Genomic DNA, 27,485 nt, shown 5'->3' with positions numbered 1-27,485 from the left:
CATTGTGGGGAAACACTTGGAATTTATAGAAGGAGGTTGTCAAAATAATGCAAGCTACAGTCAAAGCTGTGCATTTCCCTTCCTAAATACTCTATGAACTTACATAGATATTACTCAATATAAAATTTAATCTAGGTTATTATAGCAGCAATATAGTCTATTAAGAACTGAAGAGTAACACTAACTCAGTTACATATCATTTCTCCCCTGCCCCTCATGCTTTTGATTCTTAAAGCTATTTTTTAAATTCTTGCTCACACTGTGGGCCACCTAGATTCTATGAAAAAAAAAAAAAAATCACAATTCCTTCACAACCTGCAGGAAAAAGACGTAAGGACCTCTACACTCTATATAACTCTACAGACATATTATCTATATAAGGAACCATGATAGGGGATGTTTAGCTTGAGAAAGCTGCCCATTTTTATTCCTGGAAAATCAGGTCAGCTAAGGGAAACATTAATTACTGTATTTTTGCTCTAAAATGAGACCGGGTGTACTTACACTCCTCCCTGTAAAACTAAACAAGAGTGTGTTATGAATATGGGTAGTTTTTGTTGGCTTAGCTTGAGTAGTATACAACTAAGTTAACTCATCTTGCATACCTAAGACACTGACCCAATTTATCTTGTGGACAAATGATTGGGAATTATGAATTATAAATACCACCGGGATTAAAAATGCTGACTAGTAGCTGTGTATATGAACTTTTCTGATAGTTTTTAACAGCCTTTGGTTGTGGGCAATCAAATCATGTCCTACCTTGGGAAGGGAAATTGCCTGATGCAGCAGCTGAGCCAAAGTCAGCAAATCCCCCGAATAAATCAGTTGATCCTCCTAGAAGGCAAAAACAGGAACAATGTTTTAAACTGCTTAAGCTGTGGAACAATTATGAGCAATTTCAGAAATCCTTTTCAAGCAATACACAAAAATATGCCACGGGAGAGGCCCATGACCATCACACAAGCTGGCCTGCTCACCTGCGGTTCTCCCAGGCATGGTTCTAGGACTCTTAGACTTTTTGGTATTTCTTCCCCATTTGTTTTTTTTTTTTTATGATTTTATTTATTATGCATACAGTGTTCTGTGTGTATGCTTACACACTAGAAGAGGGCACCAGATCTCGTTATAGATGGCTGTGAGCCACCATGTGGTTGCTGGGAATTGAATTCCAGACCTCTAGAAGAACAGCCTCTGAGCCATCTCTCGAGCGGCCCCCTCCATTTGTTAAATCTTTATTTTACATGCACGCATGCACTGAAATTAACCAGATCTAATGTCCATGTATCTCAATGAACTTTTATACAGTTAGAACAGCCATTCTGAATCTGAGGATCTTCACATGGGATTTTATATCTTTACTATCAGATGTATTTTTATGCATTTAATCACCACCAAAAAGTGAAAATTCCATGTTAGAGTTAAAACCAGAAAAACAACTGACTGTAAATCCTCTTTCACAAATGATATAGAGCAAACCATGAAACAAAGAACTAGACACACTCATGACGGAAGTCTGTACATTTCAAAGTTAAAATAATATTTACTTGTATTTATGTGTGTGTGTCTATGTGAGTGTCTGCAGGTGCCCAAGGAGTCAGATGAGGGCATCAGATCTCCTTGAAACTGAAGTTGCTGTGGGTGCTGGGAACTGAACTTGGATCCTCTGTAAGAACAGTGTATGTTCTTTAACCACTGAGTCATTTCTCCTGCCCCCATATTTCAATGTTGTTCTTAGTTTTTGTTTCATTTTGTTTGTTGGTTTTTCAAGTCAGGGTTTCTCTGTGTAGCCCTAGCTGTCCTGGAACTGGCTCTGTAGACCAGGCTGGCCTTGAACTCACAGAAATCCACCTGTCTCTGACTCTTGAGTGCTGGGATTAAAGGCATGTGCCACCACTGCCTGGCTTACATTTCTATGTTTTAAAACAAAATCTTGAGAAAAAACTTGAAATCAATTTAGATAGACAATGGGAGAAAACTCAGTGTGATAATGTTCGCTGGGAGGTCATCTTTTCCCTCTTGCTCACTCCACTAAACATTAATGGAGAAAAATCAGCTTTTTGCTACTACATACTTATTATTATTTGTGTGTGTGTGTGTGTGTGTGTGTGTGTGTCTCATGTACATATACTCTGGCACACATGCAGAGGTTATAGGTCAGGATGCAGGGACAAATTCAGGTCATCACATTTGGGTAATTTGAGCCAACCTGTCAGCTCTTGTTACTACTGCTAAACTGTTTTTAAAATGGCAAAATCACAGCCACCGAGTCAATCTCCTTTGCAATTTGTACACTACAAAGGTAAGAGATTTAAGATCTAAAACTTAGCCAGGCGGTGATGGCTCACACCTTTAATCCCAGTACTCGGGAGGCAGAGGCAGGCAGATCTCTGTGAGTTCGAGGCCAGCCTGGTCTCCAAAGCAAGTTCCAGGAAAGGCGCAAAGTTACACAGAGAAACCCTGTCTCGAAAAACCAAAGTTAAAAAAAAAATAATAATAATAAAAGAGAAAGAGCTAAAACTTCAAGCTGCTGGCTTTATTTTCACCCTTAAGATTTCACCTCCTAAGAATCAGAACCTTAGAAGTCTAGAGCAGCAGCTCAATGACAGTGCTTTTAGTGTATGTGAACATGACATGGGTTATATCACAGCTGCATAGCCTGCAGTGCTTAGAAACTAGCCAGGTGGGACTGCAACATCTGGGCAGCACTCAAACACCACCAGGGACAGCTTCCAACAGCTGGTGCCATTTCTGAATTGCTTTATTGCTGCGAGACATTCTACCCCATCTGCTACACTCAGCTGGGTTAATTAAAGTATAACCCCCACCCCTTCTAAGATGGCCAGCACAATAAAGGGAAGAGTCAGTTTCTGATACAAGTGTGTTGCTCTTTCTTTTGAACGTACATTTACTGTGGCCAACTATCAGCAGGCATAACTAATTCCTCCTTCCTTCCCCACACTACACCATCACACACACTCACGGCTACATCCTCGCAGCAGCCAGCTAGTGCCCACCACAGGCTCTGCACTGCTACCAACACAACAGCTCACGTGACTATTTTAACATTCATCCAAAGACAGTATCAAAGTGATTTGGCTTTTTGTTTTTCTTTCCTTATAGGTGTATGGGACAAGATAAAATGCTATGAGCATAAAGAGCAGCGGGCTAAATGTGCATGCTTACAGACAAGCACATATTAATAAAAGTTAGCAAAGAAATGAATGTTGCAAACACTTGATGCTTAATATTCATGTTTGTTTTCTATGTTCCTTCATGTTAAACATTTTGATCAAAGTGTACTGCTAGCAGAATAATTTCTATTAACAGTAAGGGATTTCAAAGCAGATTATTTTAATTTGCTTCACGTAAGCAGTGAATAAACACCAGTGAGTAATTTTTAAGCTAAACAAGTACAGACCATCAAATCTGAACTAGTCTACGGTTACAAAGAAGAATTCATGCTGCAGATAAAAGCAGTGAAGAACACAGATCTTAAGAAACTTTTCCTGACTGTGGTATTTCAGGTGTATTGGTTCTTCCTCTTCTCCCACCTACATGAAAACTATACACATCAACTCCTACCTGCTCCACCCACTCAGGTGTGCCTTGGTTTCTACAAGACTTGAAGAAGGAGCAGTGAGAATAGGTACATATGCTCTCTGGCATGGATGGGTCTGACTGGCATGCACCGATCACCCAAGCACCGGGAGGCCAGTGTAGAAGGACCAGGTGTGCAGCCAGTCTGGACTGAATGGCAAAGCCTCATCTTGAAAACAAGGAATATTCACTAAAAATTTTAATAGCTACCTTTCTATATTTAATTGGGTGCAAATTAGTTGTTTCCCACATTTAAAAAGCGAGCATCATCATCATCACCACCATCAGTGAAAAACTCACTAACAATAACTTAGTAAACTCAGCTTAAAGATAACTTCCACTCAATGAAGCTGATGTGCTGAGGCTGCCCCACAGAGCTTCCAATTCACAGAAAATGCAGTTAGGTCCAAATGGTAGTGGAAAATTTGACCTTGACACATTTTGTTTTGGTTTTCACTTGAGAAAAGGAATTTAGATTATACTAAGTCCTATTAATACAGATTTTTAGTTGTTCTGGTGACATGTTTCTCTCTACTCTCAAGAGAAACACATCTTATGGAACAATAGGTTACGACCTAAATTCCTTAATCACAGAGATACAAAGCCTACAGGGTGGACTCATACTAAAAGAGAAATGGAGTGGTTTTAGCGTTCTGTTTGTAGGTGGCTTAGTTTCTAATTTTAATACCAATTTTCTAGCATGGACTTAGGAAAATGCTCCCTTAGAAATGAGCTGTTGTGTGGGAGGTACAGAAACATCACCCTAGGACTGTAGTGCAAGATTACAACAGGACACTTAGCAAAACAATCCCAAGAACAAGCTGACTGTCTAGGTTTTGCATGTGCAGTTTTAAATTTGGTCAGATAGTCTACAGTGATTTTAGCAGATACTCTTCATAAAATGCTAGTAATGAAGATGTAAACACACACACACACACACACACACACACACACACACACACACACACGGAGGCAGGGGGAAGGACAGAGAACGTGACTATGGCTAGTGGAGATGAGTGAACCTGCTTACCTCACCGTCTGTGCTATATCACTGGCATGGCAGTCTTTTGATAAATACAGGACATCAGGCACATCCTTACACACTCCCATGTGCAAGTGCTAAGATTTAAACCTAATTTCCTTCTGTGGCAGAACTTCATTTAAGATCTATAGTTAAATATACTATTCAAATGGAATTATTAAAAAGTTAATTCTGATGTCAAACCACGTTCAGTTGCTTTTGAGATAATATTAAGATACATTTTAAGGGCAAGAAACCTTCCAGATCTCATTTAAACCCTGCCTCAGTTTATTACTGCTATTTGGATACAATTAGTCTACCATTTACAGCAGAGAAAAAACCACTTGAAGGTTTTGTCCTGCTCCAAGTAATCTTGGATCACAGAGAACATCCCATCCACACAGCTGACTACCTAGTTAGTTAGTTCTTCTTTGACTGCTCCACAGATGCGCAAAGGGGCCTTTCAGTATTTCATGCCAGGCAGTCCAAACTAACTGAAACTTGGAACACTCTATCTACATTAGACGGCTGTATGCTAACTACCAGTTCAACCTATAGTTCAAATCTTAAATATACAAAAACAGCATATCAGTTGTTAAACAACCAAGGCAGCCGTTTACCACTGAAGTCTCACCAAGTTACAGTAATTTCGGGACCGTCAGAGAAGAGACTGGTAAGAAACTGAAGAATCCCAGAACTGGGTCAAACCAGATGTCTTGTAAGCTTATTCCCAGGCCAGTAATTTAATGACAGCAGGCAAATAAAGGAGAGAAAATAACTGGTGGTTCCATATTAATCACATGTACTAATCTATCAATGAAAAGTAATTTGTACTGTGGACTTACGCTTAAAGCAAACAAGCAAGTTTAAAAACAATTTTGCTTTTGAGAATTATTACACACAATTTGGAGAACAGCTGCACTCTGCATATTAGTCCTACTGATCTACATTTTAATGTAATGAACTTTAAACAGCCTTAGAAAAGGTATCTTTAAAAAGCTAATTTTAAGTTGTTTTTACTTGGAGTACAGTAGTTTATTAAGGCTATAATCAAGTGTAATTCTATGGTATCAATTTACTTGAAATCAATTTATTAGGAGTTACTCAAAATACAGCACAGGTAGGAGATCACAACGCAGACATCCTCAGTCTCATCAATGAGAAAGGACTGGTCTGCTGTTCGATGTGATGCCCCCCCTCTTCTGACAGCTCTGCATATGCTGCCCAGGTCGCTCTGGAACTCCTCAGGCCAGGAGAGGCCCCCCCCCCCCCAACCTCTGCCTGCCAAGAATTGTAATTATAGGCATGTGCATTCCACCCTGGACACAACCCTCTTACAATATGCTTGATGGGGAGTTAGATACATATTCATATAATGCCCCCTTTCCTCCAAAGCACCAGCATGTTTATGACTAGGTAATTACAGCTAATTATCGCCCTTTGACTAATGACTACTTCCACCATTTGACTTTTCCAAGAGCCTAGGAATTTCATTTTAAGCACCCAACCAGTGTCTGGGTCAGCAAATGCTCACTGACAGATGTACAAGAAGGTAATGAACTCAAGGCATATCTGCTTTGACAACCACAATGAAGGTTTAGGGAAAGTCATGAAAATGTGCAGAGTAACACATCTTTTTTATGAAAAGAAATTTTAAAATAATTTTAATGTAATTTTCACTTCTGCAAATTGTTCTTATGAGCTTAAAAAAGCAAACTACAAAGCCTCCAAAATCTTTGTATAAGCTGGCCTTAAATTTTTAACCTTTACTGCCATAGCCTCCTGAGTACCAGCAATTACAGGCCTGCATAACCAGACTTGGTTAACTGTTTACAGACAGGATCTCTCTACATAACCCTGACTGTCCTGGTACCCACTATGTGGATCAGGCTGTCCTTGAACTCTGAGATCCACCTGCCTCTGCCTCCTAAGTGCTGGGATTAAAGGTGTGCACTACCACACCAGCTAGATTTTTTTTTTTATTCCATCTTTCATGTAACATTAAAAAGAAAATAGCAGAAACCACACAGTTGCTGGAAAGAAGAAGCCAATGTGCAGCTTACCTGCTGATTGGCTGTTTCCATCAAACAGGTCCACGAGGTCTCCTGATGACTTGCTACTCGGCACTGATAGCTGAAACAGTGGGAACAGTCAGCTAGCTTACAAGGGACTCCAGCACCAACCCCCAGTTTTGACAGAAATTTTGTAATCATCTAAACAAGGCTAAACTTAGATTTCTAAAAGAAGTAACAGGCTTTGAATCCTTATAGAGGAAGAGCAAACATCAATCACTCTCTATAATAAGCATTGTGAAGTCCTAACACATAAGTCTCTTTTCCCCTAGACAGGTTGTCCCTCTCCCTGTCTTAGACATTTTATTAAGGAAATAGATACGTGTGTACGTCAATGTGCACATGAGTACAGGGGACAGAGCACAGAAGGGAGGGTTCGATCTCCTGGAGCTGGAATACTGTAAGGTAAACGGTTATGAGCTGCCAGGAAAGCAGTACACAATCTCTCTAGCCTCCACAATACACAGTCTTGCTATGTAGTCCAGGGTGGTCTTGAACTCAATCTCATTGCCTTAGCTTTCAAGTGCTGGAATTACAGGCATGTGTGACCAAACCAAGTTCTAATATCTGAACTGTAACTTTCCTTTCTTCATATTGCATTTCAATCTGGAAAACACCGCACTTCACACCAACGGAGTTACAGCCCCAGCCTGCTCTTTTATCATTTCTCCAAACTTGCAAATATACCCAAGCTTTCCCTAGTAAATGTGGTCGAGATTGGTGATGCTGGAGGTATGTGATGGGCACAGATGGGCTACACTGGGATTCACAACCTCCCTATGTGAATGAGTGTCATTTCTACCTCACAGAAAAAGTCATTCAGTACTGGGACAGGTTTCTTACCCCACAGAGATCTCTTGTTATTAATGACTGAATAGGGCATGCCCGATGAGCTATAACTGATAGGACTGATGAAAAGGCCCCAGCTTACTCAGGCAGGAATTCTGAAAGCAGTTTACGAGAATAAGGTACACATGCTATGTAGACCCGTGTGGCCGCACCTTCGCAGAAGCCTGAGGCGTGTGGGTTGACACGTTCTGATCCGGGCTGGCTTTGTCCCCTGTGTAATGTGCTGCTGCTCCGAGATCAATGGTTTTGGAAGGGTTTGCTGTGCGCTTGTGCCGGGTTGTGGTGGTCTCCGTGGCCTGTGTGATATGGATATGCTTTGTCGTCACTGTTTCCTCTTCGTCTTTGAATTCACCTTTGGGAGATCTGCCTCTTCTTGCTTTCTTTTCTTCATCGCTGTCGCTAAAAGATATTAAAAATGAAACAACATAATAAGACTTGGGAATACTGTAAGAAGGCGTCCTTAGTGAGTTGAGTGAAAGAATCTCAAATGCACTAATTCCAAACTCCGCACTTGTCTGACAGGATCAACACAATGTTGTTTAGGCTGCTGAAAAATGACGTGTGTGTGTGTGTGTGTGTGTGTGTGTGTGTGTGTGTGTGTGTTAGGGAGGGGAGACCGTACACAATTTCCTTGTTCAGTCTAACATACCCTACAAAGGGGGAGGGGACTTTCCAAAGAATGTCCAAACTACCTTAGTGTTAGTTACAGATTTAAAACTTAACTAGTAAATAAAATAGCAGCATGTCAGAACCAGCTGTTGGACCCTAGTATCTCAGGTAATGCAACATTCACAGTCTCAAAATACACTGTGCAAGTGTCTACAATTTCATTTTTTCTTTTTTTAAACATTATTACCAACTTTCTTAAAAGAGAGTGTCATGCAGTCTTAGATGGTCTCTACCTCACCATATAGCCAAAGGTGACCATGAACTCCTGATCATTCTGCTTCCACCTCCCAAGTGCTGGAGTTAGAGGCTGTGATGCCATACCAAGCTTTTATAGCTCTATTTTAAGAGCTCAGTTTGTTAGCAATTCTCATGCACTAATTTAAGGAACATAATGAAGAACGACTAAGGGTTACCAGGATGCACCCCACATCTCACCTAACACTTGGGAGAAAAGTCAGGAGCTTAAGGTCATCCTTGGCTATACAAGGAGTTTGAAGCCAGCCTGAGCTACCTGAGACTGCCTGGAATGGAAGGAAACAATGAAACTTCAATGGTCAGCTTAAAGCAGTAGGCCCTGCCAACTGTCCCCTGAAAAAGAATACAAATATGAAACAACCTTTTTTTGTAACTGTTCTTCATTTTGCTACTCTGTTACATCACATTACCTGTCAACTATGCTTTATAGGAACTTAGCTATAGTTAAAATATTTCTGAAACAATTATTTTACTCATGTTAACACTACAAGTCAGGGTTGGGGATTTAGCTCAGTGGTAGAGCCCTTGCAAGCACAAGGCCCTGGGTTTGGCCCTCAGCTCCGGCAAAACAAACAAACAAAAAACCAAAACAAACAAATACTACAAGTCAACCGATCAAAACCCCCACAAAAGCAAACCCCCTAGAAAGCAGGAAACCAGGATTTTCATCTGTTGGGAATGAAGTGTCTACTCTAATATCAAGCCATGGAGTTTCTGTCTGGGTGCAAGCAGGAGGGAGGAAGAGAGCGCCATGAGAACCCAAAATATGTTCCATTATCTATATTACTTAATTGTAGAGTAGGCAGTTTAATTTGTAAATATCCTGGAGCAAAACGCTCTGATTTCTCCTCGAACTATGACTATTACTGATGAAATGTAACTGTAATCTAAAGCAACCCCAACTTAAACACAAGTCAAGGATCAAAAAGCACATGGGCTGGCAAGAGGGCTGCGGATAAAGCTCTGAAGAAAGGTGGAAAGAGAGAACCAACTCCACAAGTGGTCCTCTGACCCCTCTATGCTCCATGGCATGTGTGTGCTCACATCACATACATTCATAGTAAAAAAATGAATGAAAAAAAAAAAAAAAAAGAATGGCTTCCCACACAGAGCAAAAGAGTTTTAAATACATAAACAGAAGGACCTTAAGGAACATACAAGTTAAGTACACATAAAGCAAACAACAATCAAATGACCTCAAGGTTATATCAATAACCTTGTGAGTAAAACTAATGTTTGACATCTAATTTTATTTCAATGCAAGATAATACATTTCGAACATCCAAGAATTCCTGACTCTAATAATGAATTAACAGACATGACTCTGGTCACACACAACTCCGTCTAAAATATACTGTTTTCTCATCAGTACTCTTAAAATGCAATGTACCTGGTATTTGGAATACAGCCTAGATCTTTAAACCCGAATCCCTGGATCAAAGGTGTACGGACTCTTGGTTCACCGTGCCTCAGTGGGAATGTGACTAATAGCACCACCCAGGCAAACATGGGAGGCAAAAAAGAACAGAGACCAAGGAAGAGAAGCAACCCCCCACTCCCCACCCCCTTCCCCTGAGGACGGGAGGTCAGGAGGAAGAAAGAAACAGTGTGGGATTACACACCGCTATATCACTAAGACCCTACCTTGCTCCCACTTCAGAAACAGCAACAAGATATACAGCTGCTATGTTTTTCAAGTCAGATAAAAATCTTTATACATAGGCCATAAGAGCCTGTATATAAAATTAATAAGGGAAAATAGGAGAGTACTCAGACTGTTTTTCAAAGTTCAGTATTTAGAATTAAAACATGCATGTCTTTGGGAGAAAGCAGAATGTGTCTATTACTGACATAAACTCTGTCCCTTCCAAGACCATGTTCCTACAAGTCTTGAAAAGGGCATTCTAGAGATTTAATGACTCTGGAAGGACATTGAAAACACACTAGAAGCTGGTATTTTAAAACTTATTTCAAAACCAGACTATGGTTTTATCTGAACTTCATTTCTATGACACCCCAAACCAAACTACTATGAATTTATGGGTAGGGAAAAAAAAGCAAACAACAAACAAAAACCTCATTTTACACAGGTCCACACAGTCTGGACGGGCCTCTGTTTCATTCACTTCTACTGTTTGATCTAAGTTTAATATAACCACTCACATCAGAAAATAATGTTTATAAATGCAGGCCTGTACTACAACTCTAGGTGCCAACTGCACAGGATTCTTCTGGTCATGTGGGCATGAGATGGTAATGCAATGTCTCAGGTAATTAAATTTCAGCCCTTAACTTTCTCTAAAACTTAGTGTGTAGATGCCATTTCCCTGACATTATTTTAGACCATAAGATGTCCAAATGTAAAATGATGAATAAGAATATTATTAGGGATAAAAAACTTCAGGGCAAGACTAAGATACCTGAGGAAAAATGCAGAAACAGGAGCAGACCACTACAGAAGCAGACAGGTGTGGACAGTGTGGAAGAAGTGCTAACACCAACAGCACCGTCCTGACCTAGTGTCAAGAAACATGGTTTTTATGTGGAGGTGACTAGCAACTTCATGAATGGTTCCCCATTTTTTTGCACAGGGCATTTCCAGGGAGTTGACATTACTGGAGAATACAGCACATCAATACTGGTTTTCAGTTAACAAATGTATCAAATTAACACAATTATCTTGAAACTTGGGCGAAGGAAAGGGAATATGTAGCAGCCTTCTGTACTTTATTACCAAGTTTCATGTGTCCTTAAGACTCCTCTAAGCTGGGTATATGCTTGTAATTCCAGCACTAGAGAGGCAGGCAGATCTCTATGAGTTCAAGGACAACCTGGTCTACAGAGCAAGTTCCAGGACAGCCAGAGGTGTTACACAGAGAAACCCTGTCTCAAAACAACAACAACAACAAAAAAAAAACCTTAAACTTTACATAGCAGGAGTACCTCAAAATAAGACCAAAGCAATGCAAACAGCCACACAAAGCCCCCCCCCCCCCCCCCCCCCCCCCCCCCCCAGGAGCGAGGCTGAGCAGCAGCCAAGGCACACACCTGCACCGTTCTGGAGAGTCCTCCCTGTCTTTCCTCCGGAACTTGCTGATGGTGTCATCGATTGTGCTTCCGATCTTATCGCTCAGCTCACCTAACTTGTCACTGAATGGAAAAGCGCTCTTGTTTTTATCCCACTCTTCATCCCATTTGGACTTGGGTTCAGGATCGTACCTTTCATCTGTGTAAATAATAAGGAAACAACTAAGGATATTAAGTTTGGAAGGCTCCACAGTCCTTCCTTCTGAAGACTTTCTCATAAAACATTATTTTTAAGAGAAAACAGGAATCTCCCACAGTGCCACCCAAGCATGGCATGGTGCAGCTCATGCCAATCATTGTCAGGACTGCAGATTCCAAAGCTTTCCTTCTTGGGGACTTCACAGCTTCCTGGGTGGCAGCAGTCAGGAAGCCCCTGAACCTGCTGTAGAGAGGGATGGAAACACCAAATACACACTACATAGCACGAGACTTCTAGTTTTCAGTCATTTCATGAATCATATTTCATTCTTGTCTCAATGGTACGTCATTTTTAAAAAACTATGAGCCAACAACAGTGTCCTACAAGAATAGAAAGGGAAGCTAGGTGTCGTGGCACAGGCCTGTAACCCCGACATTCAGGAGACATGCAAGGAGAGTGCAAGTTCTAGGACAGCCCAGGCTACAGCACAACAGGACTTGCTTCCACCAAACCACAACAAAGAGAGGCAAGGGGCGTGGGGGGAGACCTGAAAGAGAGGGAGAAGGAATGTGCGAAGTCAGTGAAATACACCTCCTCAAAAACAGACAAAAGAGGAAGGATGGACAGACAGAAGAAAGGAAATCTTAATTGACGGAGCAACCAACCAACCTACTCTGAAAGTACTAGTTCCCTAAAGGAACCTGAGTCTGACTTCTATGACTCAATTAGCTAAGAGGATCCATTATTTGGTACCAAACTAGAAACACTATTAAATGAATGGATTTTAAGGCCTGGGAAAGAAATCCATAATTTCCATAAAAAGAATTGTAACTTTCCAAACCTGCGCACTTTAGAACTACAAGTGTGTCCAGCAGCTCTGAGCTGTGAGGACCCATCAGAGTGGTTAGGAACACACCTGGGGAACCTCTGCATGAATCTGGAGTGAAGAAAAGATTATGGTGATGAAAACACAAATACCATGATCTGCACTGGTGCTTATCTGGAGCTCGATGGGAATCATGGACACCAACAGAAATCACCCATTTCCATCTCCAAATTTAACTTAAAAAGTGAACTGGAATATAGAGATACCACGTAAGGTTTGAAAAAACAGAAATGATATGAATGGAGGCAGGTTGCGAAATGACAAGAAAGGGCAACGAGAAACCAACCAACCAAGAGAGAGCAAAAGGGAACTTCTACTCGGAACCTTGTTTCCAGGGTGTGATGGCATAGGTGCCCTTTGGGAATGTTCTTAAACGTATTCTGCTGAACTGCCTGCTAGAAAACCAAGGTTAAATTTTACAGTAAGCATGTGAGGATTTTAGTATGTGTCATAGGAGCTGGGAACACAGTTCTGAGAAGGCCCAGGTCACATGAAGCCCAGGGTTCAAACCCAAATGCTGCAGAATGAATAAATGAAAGAATGGATGAAGGTCATCACCTAATGTCAAAACCACACAAAACAGCTAAAGCTGTTGAGAAATCCAAAAACCATGAATAAAAAACAAAGACTGTTAATGCAAAGGCAGGCTATTCACTCCACTGTAACATAAGCTGAAGCAGCCCACTGTGACTCTATCTGCAAACTCACTCCACTTTGAGTTATCAGCTGCAGTTCATACTGTGCTGGTAACGAAATGGGATGCAAGCACAGGGAAGAAGGAAGTAAGTTACAAGTGGCAATTAAGTGATGCAGAAAAAGCCAAGGAACAAAAGGACCATTTGGACAAATCCAAAGCCTTTTCATGCTCTCAGAAGCCACTCAAAACTTAAGTGTTTACTGAAGAGACATACATTCGATCGGTTCACGGCGTGGCTTTTATGTGATGTATGATATGAGATAAGGAAGACTGTTTTTCTGCGGTTAGAAACAACTCTTAATACTAACTAAATGCAGTATTTTTTTCTTTGAGAGCAGGTAAGCAAAGAAACAGAAGAGTGAAGATATTTTACAGAAATCACAAAATGATACATTTTATTTTATTTTATTTTGAGACAAGGTTCACTACATATATATTCCTGGCTGGCTTGGAACTCCGTATGTCAACCAGGCTGGCCTCAAACTCACATAGACCTGCCTACGTCTAGTGCACACCACCATGCCTGACAATAAGAAATGTCTTTTTACCCGTATTCACAACCTCAATGGAATCCAAATGTAAGCAAAGTGAGACACAGGAGCAGGAGCTGGAGAGCCTCACCAAGCGAATGCTAAGGCTACTTATAGCACTGGCCTGCACATGCACACACTGGCCAGGCACTGCCATAGCTCACAGAAGACAGGACAGGCCCAAGAGACATGCTATCCAAAAGAACTTATATGTACTTCAAGCACCCACTGTACTATTTTCACATTAAGAATAAACATTAGAAACAAACATTCAAGTTGCCTTCTGGGAAGGAGAGGTGGATGACAGAGACACTGGGTTTTGCCGTGTGGCCAGGACTAGTCACAAACTTACTGTCTTGCTTCAGCTGCCCAAGTGCTAAGATTGCAGGTGTGCACTCCTACACCTGGCTTCCAATTGCTCTTCAAAGAGGACAGGGTGTGCCTCTTTGTTCTCTGGTTAACTCAAAATGTTTGCACTTATCTAACTAGCCAGCATCAGCTAAACCCTATTTTTTTGGATTCACAATAAAAACAGAAGGATTCTGAAGATCCGGGCAAACAGAAGTCAAAATATTACACATATTTTAGAATTCTGTGTATTGATGGGGGAAAAAATAGCATTTTCTTCTTCTTCTTCTACTTTATTTATTTATTTATTTTTTATTTCAATGCCTCTTAAAATACACCCAAAGCTAATAAGTAAGCAGAGGCCTGGGTGGCCATGGCTGGCCCTGATACTCACTGTATCTGAATCCACCAACGCTGTCGGAGGAGACCCCAACATACTTGTCTTTGTTCTTCTTGGCTTTCTTTCGCTCTTCTCGAAGCCTGTCATCATCCTGCGCAAATTCAACCAGTTCCTTTACTTTCTGTCGAATGTTTATACCTTGATCCTTGCCGTGTTCATCTTGAGGATAGGAAAGGAAAAAGCAAACTGTAAGACCTCTCTTAGTGTACACCAAACTGTTTCAGAAAAGAATAGAAATAAAAACAGCTACAAAAATAACTTCCAATTTTTAAGGATGCAGATTCTGACATTAAATTCCAATTTGACTTGATGACCCTAGACAACAGAACTAGACAAGATCAATCCATGATCTACTGAAAGGTTTACAAATGGTGACATATGGAATGCGTAGAGCTGAAAAGTGTTTTCTATTGTATTTTAACAAATAAAAAAGGAACCACTCATTTTTAACATTCTGAAAGCTTAAAAGCACCCCAAGTATCTTGATTTCCCCACGTTTGGGAACACTAGCTAGGACTTAGTGTGGCTAAACCCTGACATTCTACAGTTATTATAACTAAGGCAAGCTATAAAATGAAACGCTAGCCATCCTCTGCCGTGTTCACATTCAGAACACACTCTGGCCTCACTGTCGAGGCCCAGTAAATACTATCTGGAGGGAGGGGGCCCAGCTTCAAACAGATGTGTGTGTTTTGGAGCTCTAACCTTCTCTTCCCACATGATTAAAGCTATTTCTTTATGGACACCACAGGGGACCAGTCTCCAGTGCATATTTTAATATAAACCCAACACTCATGTTGTGTTGGTTCTGTTGTTATTAGCCAGTCCTTTCTGCAAGCTCCTGTCTTCACTAATTAATACTCTAGGGCCCCACGCCTTGGATTCTGCACTCGTCACACAACCAGCAAGAGTCACATGCTAATTAGAGCAGAGAAGCTTCCAAGCTGGTTCAGGTGACTGACAACCCCAACTACTGTTTTAATTTGCTTATGGGGGTTTTCTATTGCTCACCTACAAAGTGGTAATTTTCCAGGGATCGCAAATCATAAATGTGCTCTCTGGCGCTTGTAACAACTCGCTCCGATCCGTTTCTTATGAGGTAAGCTAGGAGCAGCAGCGACTGTGGAAACACAAAGCACCCAATGACTTCATGGAAAAAGCTCTAAAAGAGCTTTGGTACACAGCTAAATACAAACACAAAACTCCAACCTTACTAGATGGAAAAACTTCATGGTAGTGGTGAGGACTATGTCCTTCCCTTTCTACTAGACCAAAATACACAGTCTGAACTTCAGCCTGAAGTTCCTCTGATATCTAATGCAATAAATAATTCCAAACTATCGTGGTCACTTTAAATCAAGATTTAAGAGAACCAACTAACCCAGTAATTTTGACACTCAACACTAAGTGTGTGATTCCAATGAAGCACAGGATTTGGGGGATGGCCTAGCTTTCACTGTAGGCATTACAAAGCTAAAATACTAGGAACTTGAGCAGAGCAGTCTGTCTCTACAGGACCCTGCACCATTGTCCTCAGATAAAAATCTCATTCTGATGCTAACGAGTTTTCAAAAAAAAAAAAAAAAAAAGACAACAACAACAAAACCTGAGCATTTCAGAAAGCTTGGCTAACAGGTCAACTTCAAGGATGCTAAGGGGCATGGTTTCTCGTGCTGTGCTGGCCGGGGGCTGCATTAGGCAGCGGTGACGCTTGCACAGTTTTGTGAACACAGCAGGAACTCCTCATGGCTTTCCCACTTGAACTTCATTCCCCAGTGACTCCATGTCTGAGGGTCTGCAGGCTGGTGAAACCGAGAGTACACACACAAACTTGCATTTTACTAGGAACTGAGTTTTGGGGGTTGGTTTTGAGACAGGGTCTTACCGCAGCCCAGATGGCCTCTAGCTCACAGTAATGCTCCTGCCTCAGCCTCCTAAGTGCTGAGGTTATAACCCTGTGCCACCATACTCAGATTTCCTAATTTTTTTGAAAAAGCAGTACAACAATATTTAAAGGTCCTCATTTTAGAAAAATTTATACAATTTACAGAAACACCACAGAATATTTTAGGAACCAAACATCATAAAAAACAGAATTTGTTGGACATAATGGCACATGCCTTTAATGCTAGTACTTGGGAGGCAGAGGCAGACAGATCTCTGTGAGTTCAAGGCCAACCAGGGCTACACAGAGAGAAACTTTGTTGTTCCCTGCCCCACCCCAAAATTCATAGAATGGGGGAGGGGTGGCTGAAGAGACGCTTAATGGATAAAGAACTCACCATGCAAACACAACAGAACCTGGGATCCCATCACCCACATAAAAAGCTGGGCAGGCCTGGCTGCCACCTGTAATTTTAGTGCTCAGGAGACAGGGCATGCTGGCTAAACTAGCTGAGTCAGAAAGCTCTGAGTTCAGGGAGCCCCTGCTCAGAAGATAATCGGAAGGCCTGAGGAAGACACAGGAGGCGAAGCTCTGGCCTCCACACACACTCAGGTGCACTCATGCACACCACTCACACACACTCAACAACAGAAAGCTCCGGCTAAAACTGGGTTTAATCCTGAGAGTATCTCTGAACTATCAAGTTTCCAGTGTGAGTACTGCTTTGGCATGCAGCATGTTAGCATAAATCCTAGCTGACACACAGCACACTTTGGAAAGAAATTTTGAGGAGCAGGAAAACATGGTGAAAGAGAAAGACCATGGCCTTGTTTTAGAAACACAGAATCAAAGTGAAATGAAAGGAACCCGACAGCAAGTATGCTCACAGGAAAATGTAGGAAGTCTACCTTTCACAGTCCCAGCCAGTATACGCTGCTGTACTGTACTACAGCTGTGGTTTCACACGGGAGTGACAGACGTGAGACTGGTCTGAATCTCAAATGCTCACATGGTCAACATGCAGATGACTAGAGACTCAATACTCAGAAGCATCCAAATAACTGAGTAGGAAAAACTGAAGAAGAAATATAAAAATCTTCAATATTTCAAAGAACACAAGCATGCAAAACCTCTGTAATATGAGGAGCTGCTTAGGACGGAATACAGAAAGCAGCCACAGCCACCTCTCCTGTGTCTCGGGAAAGTCTAGGACTTAGAAGACGTTGACAGCAGCCACTTGGACGCTGTCAACACTCACTCTGTGGCTCCCACCGTACCTTATACACTCGTCTCCAATTCTTTTTGTTGTCTTTTAGCATTCGGGACCAAAGCATGTTCATAAGTTCCGGGAACTGTTCATACATAAAGGTAGCCCTGAAAGAAAGGCATTTGTTCCTTAAGCATTTGTAGTAGGGCAACTTTGACAGCAGATGGCAGGCTTGCTCTAAGTCCTCCAGAACAGCTCAGAAAACAAGGCTACATCGAATTTTAATGACATTCCTCCAGAACACGCCTCCTCCTATTTTGTGCGGCACATCCCTGCTGTTCTACAAGCTTTTCATTCGCAGCCTCAGTGCCCCACATTATCACCAAAAAACTTTTGTAAATTTACTTCAAATATTTTATATATATTCTTCAAAATCTGCATGAAAACTATAGGGAGCCTCTAGACTTGACTGACACATTTTTAAATCTAATTGTTAATGGGAATGGAATCCACATAGAACTCTCCACACTATGATCAAAATGGATTATGCAGAATGTATGGTTGTAGTTAAACAGTTTAAAACTGAAAGCAAACTTCATTTTCTGTGTAAAGACACTTGGATTCTTTCTGCACTTGAGTCAAATTACCACTTACTTGGCAATCTCTCCCATGAGCTGCCCAGAAGGTCCCCAAGGATCATCATTCGTTGCTTCTCGAACTTTAGACTCAATCTCTGAATAATTCATAACCACATTGGTGCTGTAGAGAAAAAAATGCACGTGTGCGCGCACACACACATACATATAGATACACAAAGATTAGCATCAAAACTGCGCAATACATGAAAACTTAATCACGATACTCGCGTTATGTCCTAATGAGCTGCCTCCATGGGGTGGGGTGGAGGGCGGCTCTGTGCACAGGCCACCCCAAGGACACCACATTACAGGCCTAAGCTGTCCTAAGAAGAGTGTAGTTTTCAAGAACACAATGACAACCGAACATGCTAGAGTCTATCGCGGAACCTAGAGGTCAGTTCTCTCCCAGCCATGCTTCACAAGGGTTCAGTTTCACGGTTACAGGGATTCTCCTCTCTTACACTAGATTATAGGGGGCTCTGATCTATGTGACATTTAAAAAAGAAATGACATGAAGATACGATTCTACAACTGTTTAAAACTATTACCAACATTTTCTTATAACCCCGTTTTTTCTCTATCCAACAAACTCTAAGTTACTAGACAGTTACTGTAAAAAGCCCACACCTTTACTGACTACATAATATTTTCTTGAGAAACTGTATTTAGCTTTTCCTTCAGACTTCCAGTTCGTTGACAAGAATATGGGGTCAGAAAGACCGGCTCCAATCCCATTTTGTGCTCTTTGGTAAACTGTTTTGTCTTAATCTAAGTCTGCTCAAGTGTACATCGATCGGGAAGAGGTTATGTACCTCAAAGGACAGCACAGCAAACAGTGCTGAGCTTGGTGTGGGACATATGAGAAGTGCCAGAAAACGCCAGGTCTAACTATGGCACAGAATAGCCATCTTATAACAATAATGCTTTCAAAGAGTAAGACAGAAACAGCAAAATATTCCATACACTGCATCATGTGTATGGGATCTGAGGGAAGAAAAGCCATAAAAATGTGATACCATGTCGTGCTCATTTAGTGTCTGTGGATGAACATGGCAATTCAAATCTTCCACTCAAAATAAAAACTTAGAACTAATGAATACAATCAGATTTGGACAGCTACTACTCATATACCCTCCTCTCTTTTGCTATGTAGCTTTCCCCCTCCCAATTTAACTTTTTTTTTGATTCTTTGTAGAGTTCACATTATGCATCTCAATCCCACTCATCTCCCATCCCTTTCCATCCATCCTCTACCCCTGCCACCTCCTCACAGGATAAAACAAAATAAAATTTAATAAAAGAGAGAAGGAAAAAAAAAAGAAAAATCTCATCGTGAAAGCTGGTGCGTGATATAGTAAGTCATACAGTATACTCTTTGGTATATATCATTACTTGCAAGTGTCCTTTGCAATGCGTCATTGGTCTGGTTGAGGTCTCTGGCTTCTGCTACAATATAATATTGGGCCCTTACTGGGGCTTCTCTTGGATATCCTGTTGTTGTCCTGTGTCATGGAGATCCTGCAGCTTTGGGTCTGCAGGGCTGGCCCCTATGTGCTCCAGCAGATCAATGATGGGGCAGATGGTGGGATGGGTCAACTCACAGCCCTGGTTCTAGGTCTGGGTAGTTGCTGGGTTGGTTAGCCACCAGCTCTCCCTCATCCTCAAAACCAGGGTGAACTCTCCAGCACCGCTTCGGCTAGCTCATCCTATGTAGGAAGCAGCAAGGGGTGGGGCTGCTTCTCCTGCTCTCCCATCCTCAGGGCCCGCTCATCTGTGTCCCCTACCCCACTCTCATCAATGGTGTCAGCTCTACTATGCTGCCCAGGCGAGGTGCAGGCCCAGCTCTTCCACTCTGATGACCCAAGGGCCAACTCTCACACCTGCCACAAGCAGGGAGGGGCAAAGGGGAAGGAAGGGGAAGCATCTCTCCTCTACCCGTTATGTGGCTTTTAAAAAATCATCAAAAAGTTGTTTTCTAAGTCTAGCAGTGGTAGCACATGTCTTTAATCCCAGCACTCAGGAGGCAAAGGCAGGTAGATCTCTGAGTTTGAGGCCAGCCTGGTCTACAGACTGAGTTCCAGGACAGCCAGGGCTACATAGAGAAATCTTGTCTCGAAAAACAAAACAAAACAAAGAGTTGTTTTCTAAGTAAGGAAGGATTGAAGTTACTACTCAGACCTTTTAAACCATTCACTCCTTCAAGTACTTTAGCTTAGGTAAGACACCACCAAACAGATCCATGTCAGAACTTAGTCATACACACATACAACTGGTCAAGTCACTGAACAGTGTGCTGGCTTCTAGATGGACACCCAGTGCACTGCTCTACCAGGAAAAGTGAAATCCTCAGGTGTTCTTTTAAATCCTGGGACACTTCTTCTGAGAGCACCAATTCCTCCTGTGATAACGTGGCCAGAAGTTATCTAGAACACTACTTTCCTTGAGAGCCCACAACTCCTGCTGCCCTTAAAGACTATTAAGGAATTTTCCTAATTCCAGTGATAATTCTGTTGATAACAATTTATGAATAAATAGTAGTGTCCCTCTTCTCCTTAATTTTATCAACAACAGAAAACCAACAACAAAAACAGAAAACAAAGGCAAGCCAGCCAAAACCAGATCTGCAATGTAAGATGATACAAAACAATAGATTTTACACCACTTTTGTTTATCGTGGTGGCTGAAGACTGCATGGTTGTGGGTAGTTAAAAGCATCCAAATGCAGCCGGGAAAATGAACAATACCAAATAGGATCATAATCCACCTTGCATTTGTTACAGAGATTTCCACTAAAAGATGAAGGAGCCTGCACTCATGCACGGAAGCCATTTTCAGAGTGTTCAGCAGTGCTGAGGTTTTCAGAACACTACTTTCCTTGTTCAAGCTACAAAAGCCTGTGGGTCAAATGAGAGGCCTTCAAGGCTCTCAGCTGAAGGCCTGTATGCTGGAATGCTGTGTGTTCAGGAGAGGTAGCAAAGGGCCAGCAAGTTAAGAATTTCCTCATTTCCTTAGCTCAAAAACAATGGGAGCCATTAAAATATACTGTTGGTTATAAAAGACATCCACAGAGGGATCTTAGGCCGTTACAGTGACAGTGAAAACCTGATACTTCCATAAGAACACCGTTTTAGAGCTCTTTTCCAATAAAACGGCGGCTGCTTTCAGAATGAGGAAGAATGAAGGTTTTTTAGGTTTCACTAGCTCAGAAACAACTGTAACTAAAACAGAATAAAGAACACTGTAGTTCAGCCTCATTCCATATCATTTAAAAGCATAATTTCCAAAAAGATAAAAAATTATATGTTGACTCTTCGTTACTTGAATGGTCTCAATTACTTTTTAAAAGTGGAAACAACTCCCTTCAAAAATAAAAATTAGAAACAACTTTACTTCCAGATAGCTTCAAAATCTTCCTGGGACAGACAGAGACATAGGTCCCTGACTACTTCAGTCGCTAGAGGGGGCCCTCTAATCAGTGTTTGAACACACAAACTCTAGAGAAAGGTCTGAATTTAGCTAAGTTGAAAAGGGGAACAGCAGCTTCCCAGAACTGGGCAACTGTCAATCAAGTAGTTTCTGTGCTTGTAGAAATCTGAACCCAAACTCTGGACTTACAAAGCTCTTACAAGAGGTGAAAGAACAGGGCAAGTATCAGCACCATCCTTTGAAGCACACGATGCTGCAGAGTCTGCAGACAGTGACCCCACTCTTCATTCCCCATTTCCCCTTACTTGACCCCCCCCCCCCCCCCCCCGATAAAGAGTAAAACAGCACGTTATTTTCCCTGCTTAGTCAGTGCCAGGTCAGAGAGGCAGAACCACCACAGGAAACACTGACATGACGGGGCTTCTGCTTACAGCCATGTGCTGCTTCTGATCCACGTTCAGAAAGACCACCAGGGAAAAGTGAGTGGCGACAACAAAACCTGGCACACTCCCATGCCCATGTTCTCTAAGATATTTTCAAGAACATGCTGTACTAAAAAAATACACACACACCAAAAAAAGTATAGAAAACACTCAAGACCAACTGTGAATGAATGAACAATGTGGTACCAAGTACTTTTATCTCTCTCTCTCTCTCTTTCTAAATGGGGTCAAATGGGTTTGTAGCTTCACAGGGCATCATCCTTTTAGTCTACACTTACAGCTTTGCTCACCCCAAGATCATGAAATACTGAGACCTCTAAATGTGTTTTGTCATATTCAAGTGTATAAGTTTAAGACAGAAAGCCAGAAACAGACCCAATAACTTAGTTCCAAGAAAGTTTCAAATAATAGTATTTTCGTTATACTGTCTCAGATTTTCCCAGTTCATCCCCATGAACATTATTTCACTCTAACAAAGGGTAACTAAAAAACACTACTAAAATGCACAACAAATTCTGTGTCACAGCTGGCAACATTTTAACTATTATAGGTTAGAGACATTAGAATGAGCAAGAGGGATAATGCCTGCACTTCCAATGTTCTTTTATCTGGATAAGAAGTGCTGCAAAGTGGCAACCGAAGTATGTCTACCTAGTGTTATACAGTGTACCACTGCACACAGTGAAACACCTATAACTGGAATAATAGTTTTAAAAGAAGAACTGAGAATTAAGTCTACATCTAAGTCACCTCTTAAAACATCTATGCCAGAAGAACTTCAAAAGGACAATTTGATAATGAAGTTCTGTGCTAACAGTTATGCTCCCTGATAAATATCAATGTTAAGCTGGGTCACACTCTTGCTACACCCACACTTTGGAGACAGAGGCAGCAGGATCAGGATCAATACAGCAGCCTGGGCTGTGCTGTGAGACCGTGCCTCAGAAAATGTCCTTAAGTGTTAATTAACACAAGAAGACATCAAGTACAGACACTCTATCACTCAAAGAACGCAATGTTGAAATCACCTTTAAAGACACTCTGAGTTACTGAGTTGTTTTTTTAGCATCTATTAAATACAAAGTGTCTGATAAAGAAGAAGAAAATGGAAGCTAGAAAGTTGGCTCTAAGGTTAACAGCACTTTCTGCTCTTGTAAAGGACCAGAGGTCAGTTCCCAGCACTCATGTTGGGCAGTCCACTCACCAAGCTCCTCTTACTCCAGCTACAGGGGACCTGATTATTTTTTGACTTTTTAAGGCCCTAAGACACACATATAAATAAATAATAAATCTTTCTTTATAAAAAGAGATGAAAGTAAACTTTCTCCTTTCTTACCCATGTACTCTCTCTGTCTGTGTCATACACGGAGGTCAGAGGACAAGCTGCAGAAGCAGGCTCCTCTTTCCACCAGGGTCTCCAACAATCACTGCAAGGGGAAAAAAGGTACCTGCAGAACAAAGCCCTGACATCCCTGACAGATGAAGGCTGTGTACCTTCAGTGTGAACCCTGCAATGGCTACGGAGATCCCGGGAGTGGGCTGGGAACGCTGCTCTCCTCTCAGTACAGGGTGACCACTTTCAGCCACTTGCATTCTATTTGTCACAACTCGACATGTTTGTGGGCAGAACACGTCACTCATCGACTCCACAGAGCTGCCACCAACCTCGTGTGTGTGTGTGTGTGTGTGTGTGTGTGTGTGTGTGTGTGTGTGTGTGTGTGTGTGTAAGCACACTCACTGAGGCCAGAAGAGGGCACTGGATCCTGAAGTGAACTCAAGTTCCCTGCAGGCACAGTGCTCTCAACAGCTGAGAGCCGTTCTCAACCCCCAGAGGTGACTTTGACACAGTTTCCCCAAGGCCCCCAGGTTAGAGGTCACCCTGAGCTGTGAGGTGGAACACAGTAAGAGGCTGGCCTAAGTGCCTGTTCTCAACCACACACAGCAGATTTGGGTCATTTATATAGAAGTATAAACTATGTTTTTGCTACAAACTTTCCAGTTTATTAAAAATGAAAACTGAACAGAAAGTCTAATATGAAATTACTGTGCTTTAGAATTCATCACAGAGGCAAATGCAGCGTCAAAGAATCATCTGTTAATTTAGCTGCTGCAGACGTGAACTGATGTTACCACCTAATACTTTCTCCTCTGGTTCTAAACTGTCTTTCTCTACAACTCCCAAGAGTAAAACATAAGCACTCCCAGCTGGACATGCTAACCCATGCCTGTCATCCCAGCACCTACAAGGGCCCCAGATTGGGAAGGCAGCCTGGACTATGCACTGTAAGATGCTGTCTTGAAGGAGGAAGGGACCAGAGGTGGAAGCACTCTAAAACCTGGAATTCAAATGTGTGAGTTAAGTATTTGTTCCCCTGCTTAAACCATCACATACCTCACACTCCAGGAAAATTCCCACTAGTCCATGTCAGTGTGGAGGAGGCAACACTAACCAAATCCATGTATAAATTTCTGAGATTCATAAAAACCAATTTATTCATTTCTCAGTCTAAAGCTGTCCTAAAATGTAAACTAGAAGCCCTGTTTCCACAAGGCACCACCTTTCTGATTGTTGCTAATGGTGATTTACTCTGGCAAGTTTTCAGGAAAATCCTTGAGTAATTTATGAAACGGATGTGCAAAGAAAATGGCATGAATGGGACAAGCCAAGAAAAGTACCCTGAGCTGTAGGAAGACGCCATTTCCTTTCCTTACACTCCAGGGTGAGCAGCACTAAGCAAAACAGGCTACCCCACAGCAGCCAGTTCTCAGACTTCACATGGGCCCTGGCTCCAGGAACTACTCCACACACAAGACCTCAGTAAAAGAAGATACTGTATACATATGTGTTTTCATCAAGCTACTTCACCACTGACAGCCATTTTGTATAAGAGCAAAGAAATATAGATTTACTCCATCAGTGACTCAGTAAGTTACTAAGTGTGAATTTGTCTCCGGTGCGTACCTACTGTTAGGATCTCTAAACAAAAATCACCGGCATGCCTTGGTTTCTTCATTTAAAAAGTCCCCATATGTCACTATTATGGTGACTAAACAACATGTGTGGGCAGTTAGCTGAGTTCTGAAATCACTTCCTGTTTTTAGGTTGAGTTTTTTAACCCTAGGTATGACTTTGTATGGACAGAATATGAAACACTCTACTGGCTCAAGTGTCACAAGCCTGGCCCCTGCAGGTGGCAGTGTATTAGGAGGTTCTGGAAACTAAGTCAGTCATTGGGAAAGGTCCTCTGTCTCTACTGGTGAACCTCTGTGCTCCACCTCCTTGCCACAATAGCCTGGCACTACTGAGACCATGAGCCAAAGAGCCCTTTCCTGTCAGATAACTGGTCACAAACACAGAGAAACTGATATGAAGTCCCTCACCAGGAGGGCTAGAATACATGCGATGCCTAATCCTGACTGTCTCAAAGAAATAAACGATTAGCAGAGAGTTGGAGAGATGGTTCTCTGGTTCTCTCAGAGGGCTCTCCAGCATTCTCTTCCAGCAATTCACAACTACCTGTAACTCCTGCTACCGACATCCTCTTTTGGACTCAGTGGGCAACTGCATTCACACCCACAGCATATACAGACGTGTATCCACATAACACAAAGTAAAACTCAATTAAAAAAATAATAATTAGCGGAAGCTGGGAGTGTGGTTTGGTGGTACAACACAAAATCCTGGGTTCAATCCCTACCACCCAAATTAACCAACACCCTAAGTATTAGGATTCTGAGCTCTTAAAAACATCCAAACCAAATGTCCATGTACATAATTATGCCACGTGGTGTGTGGCTGAATAAGGGGTTTTAGAAGTGCCAGAAAACCCAGTTTCCTTTCCAAAGACAAAATTATACTAGGAAATAGCTGGATAGTCACCGGGTCTTACTAGTGGTTTGAGAGGAACTCTGTTCACTTCCTAGGAGGGGTACTGCTTTTATGACTTAGGCAAACGTACAGAATAGCCATCATCACATAGCTGTCTCACGACATGGCACAGTTACTACTTTCTAGAAAGGCACCATGCCAGCAAAGACTGAGAGATCAAGCTTCTCATGGCTAACAAAACAGAATAAATTACATACAAGAAGTAGAATAAGAAGTAACTCCTATGTGGGCAAAATTCCAACCCTAAGAAATCCCTTCCCCAGAAAAAGTACTCACAGAAAAAAATTATCCGAATGTATTTAACAACTGTATAAAAACACATGCACATGGGGAAAAAGACTCAAAAGAACCAAAAACCAAATCAAAGCTCCAAACAAAACAAGACGCCAGTGAGCACAGTGGGGTGACAGATGGCCCTTAAAAATGTTCAGTATTATCTGGACAATGATAAACAGAAGAAGATGGTATCCAGACCTGCCCCACCTTCTATGCAAGTGCTGGCTGGCTGGACAGACGTAAGTGGGCTGGAGTCTCCCGAGCCCCTTGGTTCACAGTGCCGTCTGCAGATGGACGGCTGTGCTCACTGCTCTCATCCTTAGGCCACAACAATCAGCTATCACCAGGACACTAACTACTCTCTAGAGATGACAGTCACAACTCTGAACCATTTCTCTGTTTTCTGCTTTTTAAAAACTTTTATGTTTCTTAGTGACCTCAAAGATTTTAAATCATTTTATTTTCTTTGAAGCAGTAATCTAAACAGTTCTGTGAAAACTCACTGGGGTCTGACGACAGGTGCTCCCCGAGAAGAGGGTTCTCTGGGGGAGGTGGGCAGCGCGTTGGCTGCAGAGAAACTTCCCAACTATATTGCTTCTCAGACTTGCTGAGCCTAATGGCTCATCCCAGGGTCCCAAATGGGACAGCACCGTTCATTCCTCAGACTTCTCAGGTATCATTTCTTTCCTTCACATCTTGTCTGAGTGTCCCCAAACCCACTTTAATGGGACTTTTGTAAATACAAGTGCCTTTATCAAACCGTCAAATACACGTCTACCTCACTATGCTTATTATCTAATTTCTTATTTTCTTCTGAGGGATGACTTTTCCTGTAGTCCTAATTTTTTAATTTTTACAACTCTTTGAGAGTACACGATGGCTTATAGGTAAGGGGGCTTACAGCCAAGCCTGACAACCAGAGTTCAATCCTGGAACCCACGTGATGGAAGAATAACCAAGTTCTGCACATTGTTCCCTGGCATCCAAGTGTGTGCCATGGTGTGCTTGTGTGCATACATACACCTATGCACCTACATAATAAAAGTTAAAAAAAAAAGTATCTCTAACTCTTGGCTCAGATTTCAGCCTTTTAACTCATCTCAAGTCTCACCTATTTTTGGTGGAGTTTAAAAACCTCAGTTGCTCCTGAGTGTCACTTTCCATTCCC

General features: G+C 41.8%; 1 protein-coding gene across 3 annotated transcripts in view; it reads right to left on the bottom strand.

The window, feature by feature from the left end:
* Positions 1 to 27,485, bottom strand: part of Clint1 (clathrin interactor 1) — a 56,905-nt gene that overhangs the window by 6,756 nt on the left and 22,664 nt on the right. For all 3 annotated transcript variants that reach the window (XM_036196604.1, XM_036196606.1, XM_036196605.1), the window contains exons 2-9: positions 18,300 to 18,404; positions 17,716 to 17,812; positions 15,565 to 15,673; positions 14,548 to 14,712; positions 11,515 to 11,692; positions 7,695 to 7,941; positions 6,685 to 6,754; positions 763 to 837 (exon numbers count right to left, since the gene is read on the bottom strand). In XM_036196604.1, the coding sequence (XP_036052497.1) occupies positions 763 to 837; positions 6,685 to 6,754; positions 7,695 to 7,941; positions 11,515 to 11,692; positions 14,548 to 14,712; positions 15,565 to 15,673; positions 17,716 to 17,812; positions 18,300 to 18,404 (1,046 nt within the window). The remainder of the gene's footprint in view (positions 1 to 762; positions 838 to 6,684; positions 6,755 to 7,694; positions 7,942 to 11,514; positions 11,693 to 14,547; positions 14,713 to 15,564; positions 15,674 to 17,715; positions 17,813 to 18,299; positions 18,405 to 27,485) is intronic.

The sequence above is a fragment of the Onychomys torridus genome, chromosome 8, assembly GCF_903995425.1.
Source record: "Onychomys torridus chromosome 8, mOncTor1.1, whole genome shotgun sequence".
Classification (NCBI taxonomy): domain Eukaryota; kingdom Metazoa; phylum Chordata; class Mammalia; order Rodentia; family Cricetidae; genus Onychomys; species Onychomys torridus.
This window is presented reverse-complemented; position numbering and strand designations above follow the sequence as displayed.